At 43.1% G+C, this 6830-nt stretch overlaps 1 protein-coding gene across 1 annotated transcript in view; it reads left to right on the top strand.

Annotated features, from left to right (window-relative positions):
* Positions 1-6390, top strand: part of LOC106811611 (tRNA (guanine(26)-N(2))-dimethyltransferase-like) — a 15295-nt gene extending 8905 nt beyond the window's left edge. The window contains exons 4-7 of the mRNA XM_014815312.1: positions 2408-2481; positions 2884-3003; positions 3130-3289; positions 6010-6390. Of these exons, the coding sequence (XP_014670798.1) occupies positions 2408-2481; positions 2884-3003; positions 3130-3289; positions 6010-6219 (564 nt within the window). The 3' untranslated portion in view covers positions 6220-6390. The remainder of the gene's footprint in view (positions 1-2407; positions 2482-2883; positions 3004-3129; positions 3290-6009) is intronic.
* The last annotated feature ends 440 nt before the right edge of the window (positions 6391-6830 follow it).

Here is a 6830-nt window from a genome sequence, read left to right as displayed (position 1 = left end):
CACGATTGTAGCAAGTAGGCAGATTATGGGCAAGGTAGCAGATTGTAGCGAGTAGCAGATTGTAGCGAAGTAGGCAGATTGTAGGCAAGATAAGCAGATTGAGCACGAGTAAGGCAGATTGTAGGAGTAGCCAGATTGTAGGCAAAGTAGCAGATATAGCAAGTAGCAGATGGTAGCAAAGTAGGCAAGATTAGCAAGTAGGCAGATTGTAGCAAGTAGGGCAGATTTGTAGAGCGAAGTAGCAGATTGTAGGCAAGTAGCACATTGTACAAGTAAGCAAAAATTAGCAAGTAGCAGATTGTAGCAAAGTAGCAGATTGTAGCAAGTAGCAGATTGTAGCAAGTAGCGATTGTAGCAAGTACAGATTGTAGCAAGTAGCAGATTGTAGCAAGTAGGCAGATGTAGCAAGTAGCTAGATTGTATGGCGAGTAGCAGATTGTAGCAAGTAGCAGATTGTAGCAAGTAGCAGATTGTAGCAAGTAGCAGATTGTAGCAAGTAGCAGATTGTAGCAAGTAGCAGATTGTAGCAAGTAGGCAGATTGTAGCATTTAGCAGATTGTAAGCACGTAGGCAGATTTGTAGCAAGTCAGGCAGAGTTAAGGCGAAGTAGGCAGATTTGTAGCTAAGTAGGCAATTTACAGTAGTCAGATTGTAGCAAGTAGGCAGATTGTTTTAGGCAAGCTAGCGAGATTGTAGGCAAGCTAGCAGAGAATTTGAGCAATGTAAGCAAGATTGTAGCAAGTAGCAGATGGTAGCAAGTAGCAGATTTTGGCGAGTAAGCAGACATGTAGCAAGTTAGCAGATTGTTAGGCAGGTAGCCAGATTGTAGCAAGTAGGCAGATTGTCGGCAAGTAGCAATTGTAGCGGAGTAAGCAGAATTGTAGCAAGTAGCAGATTGTAGCAAGTAGCAGATTGTAGCAAGTAGCAGATTGTAGCAAGTAGCAGATTGTAGCAAGTAGCAGATTGTAGCAAGTAGGCAGATTGTGGCAAGGGGGTAGCGCAGATTGTAGCAAGTAGCAGATTGAAGTAGCAAGTTAGGCAGATTGTAGCAAGTCGGCAGATTGTAGCAAATTGAGTAGCAGATTGTAGCACGAGCAGATTGTTAAAAAAAAAAAAGCGGCAAAAGTAAGGGCAGATTGTAAAGGGCAAGTAGCAGATTGTAGCAATTAAGGTAGCAAGAATTGTAGTGGCAAGTAGCAGATTGTAGCAAGTAGGCAGATTGTAGCAAGTAGCAGATTGTAGCAAGTAGCAGATGAATTTGTTGTAGTCGATGAGATGTAGCGAAGAGTCGTCCGGCAGAATGATGCAGATTATGTGTTTAGTCAGTTCCGAATGAGAAAGAGTCGCAGATTAGTTGTAGGTAACTCTATCTTTATTAACTTAACAACATATACAAATATAATACACTACCACAGCCTAGGCAACCATGCCTAGGCTCCGGCGTCTCGTATCGATAACTCTCCGGCTCTCCACATAGTAACTGTGTAACTCTCCATATTATAATAACTTCGATCTAATAACTCTAGTAACTCTCTAATATATTTACTCTCTGTCCGAACGAGTCTATTTATATAGATTCAAAAACATACTGACCGCTCTAAACGATTCCGAAACCAGTTCTGCAACCAAGCTGCTTCTAACCAGTGACATAGTTAACGTGCTCATTGTCTGTAATCATTAGGGTGGCGCGGTGTGGGCTACGTATTATACGAGCACGACGTCGCCATGACATTACAATAACAAACAATAACTTGCCAGAGTTAGAAGTATAGACAATTAGTCGCATGGCCTCGTCTGGCTAGAAGCGCCACTGGTTAATTAGAATGTACAATACAACACACGCGTTATACACGTTAAGCTCTGTGAATGATTGTAAGCTTTATAAATTTGTGGATAGAAACGAGTCGCGCGTTGCTATAATCATCATTATTATTATTATTATTATTATTATTAATTATATTATTATTGGCGTTATTATATTGTCGTTGTTATTGTTCTTATTACATGCCATATATGTTTATATGTTATATGTTATAGTGCATGCATGTATGGCTACGCCAGCAAGAGAGAGCGAGATAGGCTTGATGTCATTGAAGTTGATCCATACGGCAGTGCTACGGTCTTCATAGATGCGGCCGTTAAGGCTGTCAAAGATGGAGGTCGTTTTTTTGTTCTCACCTTGTAAATGTTGTTAAATGAGAGTGTCGGGAGAGGAGCGCGCATGAGGGGCGAAGAGCGAGGGGGGGGGAAAGAGAGAGAGAGAGAGAGCGAAGAGAGAGAGAGATAGAGAGAGAGAGAGAGAGAACGCCCCTCCCCCGTACCTCATTCGCTGCTCATACTGCGCCACTCCCCCGTACCTCAACATTTTGTTATTAAATATGACACACATCTGTGTATTATTCGATAGGCGAAAGAGGAAGGTAAACTCGGCAGGTCAGTGGCCGGATCTAAGGCAGAGGCGATCCTGCGCAAGGAACCACTGTAATTATGTTGGTTGTAGATTATTAGTTGTAAAGATAATTCCGGCATTCTTTATTTTGATGATGTTAAAGTAAATTATAGTTTACAATTTACGGAGTCCAGTACGGAAATAATTATGACAGGTGATGATAAATCAGTACTACACTAACTAACTAGCTAACTAACTAAGAAACTAACTAACTAACTAGCTAACTAACTAACTAAGAAACTAACTAACTATAACTAACTAACTAACTAACTTACTTAATTACTTACTTACTAATTAACCAATTAAATAACTAACTAACTAACTAACTTACTTACTAACTAACTAACCAACTAACTAACTAAGTATCTATATAACTGATTACTACACACTATACGCTGTTAAATGGCATTATTTCATGTATAATAATTACTTAGATTGAGCGCCAACTTTGCGATACACCCCGACGCCGAAGCAGCATCGAAGCAAAAAGGTCTTCTACGATTCCAGAGAAACCCTCTGCCGAACTGGGGACCCAAACTCAAAGCCAGACAGAGGTATAATAAAGATAATAAGATGCAATAATTGCCGAGATGCTCTTATGAACGATGGTAATCGTGATCGTCTGGTGAACGCAAGAAGTACGTTGATGTATGCGAGTGATTTCTCGTGCATACATCTAGGCAAAGTGACGTGAGTGAGAATTCTGGAGAGAGACGGAACGAGAGCAGCGAGGAATACATGGCGAGAATCAGACACGAACGCCAGGGAACGAAAAGGAAACTGAAGAAGTTGAGAAATCCAAAAGATCTGAAAAGGTTCACCTGTAAGAGATTCACACGGGTACGTAGCAGTGTGAACTTCTCATATTCATGCTGATATGTTTAAACCTTATTTGTATTTCAACGGGGATAATAATATTATGCTTGTTGGCTGTGTATCTGATAGTGATAAAAAGATTGAAATTGCACTGTACACTTTAATATATATATATATATATTAATATATATATATATATTATAAGAGAGGAGAGGCCGGTTTTACTGACGCGGTAATCTTCGCCGCGGTGAGCATCAAGCCCACGCCACCGATCTCAGTGTATAGCCCCGTTTGGAGAAATATTTACTTTTTAAAATCTGCTCATCATTTTACTATGAAAGTGACCCTGAACTGATACCGTGATTGACGGGTTTAGTTTATTGACCTATGTATTTAGTTGAGTTGAGTTTCCATGTATTATTTTGATGTGAAGCGAATCCCAATGATAAGAGACACGTGACAGATGTCACCAATTGTGTTTTTAAAAGGCGAGACGAAGCTTGCAAAGCCAGAGAGCCAGATATTTATACCACCACATTCCAGCCTGCCACATTGTAGAGTGCTGCTACCAGCAAGGAGCAACATATAACAGCTAGCTCCTTGGCTACCAGGTGCTACTCGAAGTACCTGGCTTCGGGCAGAGCGCCACCTATTGGGCCTAATAATGGCAAATATTACAATAATGTCACACCTCCCCACCAACCTTGAGCCCACCGAGAGGCGAAAGGTTGTATAGACTATAGATAACTCAGATAAGCCTTGATTCGCGGCTTCGGCTGTCGACTGGAACGTCTCGGATTATCTGGCCCGTATTCGTCACCTACTGGAAGGCGCAGATTGAGACGCTTTGTTCGGTTCGGTTGGCTTATATACACCTGACGTTGCTGACTCAGGATTCTGTGTGTTCCCACTGAGGTAACATCCAGGCCTGTCGTGTAGGGTGAAAAGGCGGAGTTGCGGATAGTCACAGAACGGATAACTCTGGATTCTCCCCGGGATTTGTGTCCTCTTCAACTCCATAGCGAGGGCGAAGCTGTTCAATGTGCCTACGCCACACTGGTCCTCTGGGGTAGACACGCATGTTGACGCTGCGGGCACCATGTACCTTGGTGACAACCGCGGGGACCCATCTTGGATCTTTGTCTCGCCGTGGGCCACAGTAAAGTGCATAACATGGAGCACCTAGCGAGTAGGCATGCACTAGCCTAGAAACGATGCGACTAATCTCTCCGTGCTGTAATCTGGTGGTAGCCTCTTTAGCCTGTTTTCCCATGGGGCTCCTGTTAAATGAGCGATGCCTCGTTCGCGACACCAAGCCTGGAACGCTTCCGATATAAACATAGTGTCATTGTCGGTCACAATCGTGTGTGCATGGGTATCCGAAGTCAGTAAAGTCTTGCTCCAGTAGGTCAATGGTTGCTTTTGTCGACGTGGAGTTTGTCGCGTGAATACATGGGTATTTAGAGTAGGCATCGGTCATGACCAGCCAGTTGCTTCCTAGGAAATTTAAGACACGGGTCCATATGTATTCTACTCAAGGGTTTCTCTGGTAGCATCCACGGATGATTGGCCGGCTGCGAAATTCTTTTTCCCACTTGAGTTCCGGACCCACCATAGATAGTGTTTTGTAATATATGGTTCGTATATAATACGGTTGGATAATAGTTAGTGTTAGAGTTCGAGTACGGGTTAGGATTAGGGTTAGGGTTAGGTTTAGGGTTAGGTATTGTTGGTATTCATTTTACATTGTTGCTTCGAGGAAGTCGAGTGAATGGAGTGCGCTGATTGGCTGTGGTCCGGAACTCAAGTGGGGAAAAAAATTTCGCTGGCCGGCTTTGCTGGTTTATTCTGGTGTTCGGCGCAGGCAGTGCAGGCAGTGCAGCAGGCATATTCATCATAACTTGGCGCAATTTCATAACAATTTTGTATATCCAGAAGCTTTGACTACACAGAATCATAGAATCGTTCGAACTGTTTTGTCAGAATATTGCTTATTGTTTGTATCTCTGTTACCAATCTATCCATAGAATTAAGTAAAAAAAAGTTATAAAAAGGTAAACCGAGCCACCCGCTACCCTAGAGTGTCGGCTGAGAATTAGCCTTGCGTGTATACCATGCTAGTGGGAGGGTGATAACTGTCTTCTATCCATCTCGGAATCTCGACAGGTAGATTGAGTCCGTGTGGCTGGATAGTGTTTAGATTGTGAATCCAGTATGCTTCTCTTTCCTTTCTGATGGGGATCGTATGGGTGAAGGGGGAGGGGTGAAAATATTTTATAATTAAGTATATGTAGCTGAATTTGCCCTTCAAAGTTTAAAGTTAACTCTTGAAAGTTGTTCTTAAGCGTTTTTCCCCGAGCAACGCCGGATACCAGGCTAGTATATATATATATATATGCATACGACATAACAAGAGAGACAAAAACATCAGTATCATAAATATAAAACATATAATACATAATGTAATACATAATGTAATACATAATATAATACATAATGTAATACATAATGTATTATTAACTCTTCATATCATCATTTCTCTTCGTCACCAGCGCAGCTGCAAAGCTCTGCTGGTTCATGAGGGCGCGTGTGCCTGGCTGGCCATCGTACCCAGGAATAATGATTTCAACCGCGGTTAAATCATGTGTAACACGACCTCTGATTGGGTAAAAGGGCCATAATTTAACCGCGGTTGAATTATTTCTGAGTACGATGGCCACCCCATACGTGTGTGCGTGTTTCAGGGAGAGTGCACGCTGGGTGACCGCTGCTGCTACTCACACGACGGCCCCGCCGTCAGCAGCGCAAGAATGTCTGCAGGCGCTCACCAGGTGTCGCTGATCGATGGCGGCCCGGCGGAAGAGGCAGGCAGGAAGGACTACGACGCAGATATGTTCACGGAAGACGTAAACCACCTCACGATTTATAGCCGCGTCAGACAAACGAACAAATAAATAAACACAAACACGATTTAGCCGCGCCAGATAAACAAATAAATAAATAAATAAATACGAGGCCGGCTGACACGTTATAGCGATTATAGCGATAGAAGTCACTAGTTAGTAGTTCATTGTTGCACTCCAGTTCTGGTTTGGTCTTATGATCTTGGTTTTGTGGCAGCATCTACACACGCCACCATTAGTGCCTACATGCATATATAACGAATAACTGATTAATGACAGTAGAGAGAGAGTGGGGGAGAAAAGAGGTAGAGAGCGAGAGAGGGAGAAGGAGAGAGCGGGGGGGGGGAATGGAGAGAGAGAGAAAGAGCGCAAGCGAGCGAGAGAGAGAGAGAGAGAAAAAGCGCAAGCGAGCGAGAGAGAGTGAGAGAGAAAGAGCGCGAGCGAGAGAGAGAGAGAGAGAGAGAGAGAGAGAGAGAGAGAGAGAGAGAGAAGAGAGAAGAGAAGAGAGAGAGAGAGAGAGAGAGAGAGAGAGAGAGAGAGAGAGAGACGGCTAGGTAAGAATGTTTAGGAAATGGTTAGGGTTAGGGTTAGGGTTAGTCATATTATGTCTCAAGGGTATGTCACAGCGGTGAAATAAAGATGAATGAGAGCGACTTGTTGAT

This window comes from Priapulus caudatus, unplaced genomic scaffold (genome assembly GCF_000485595.1).
Source record: "Priapulus caudatus unplaced genomic scaffold, Priapulus_caudatus-5.0.1 Scaffold556, whole genome shotgun sequence".
NCBI lineage: Eukaryota > Metazoa > Priapulida > Priapulimorpha > Priapulimorphida > Priapulidae > Priapulus > Priapulus caudatus.
The sequence above is the reverse complement of the archived record's forward strand: the minus strand, read 5'-3'. Positions and strand labels throughout refer to the sequence as shown.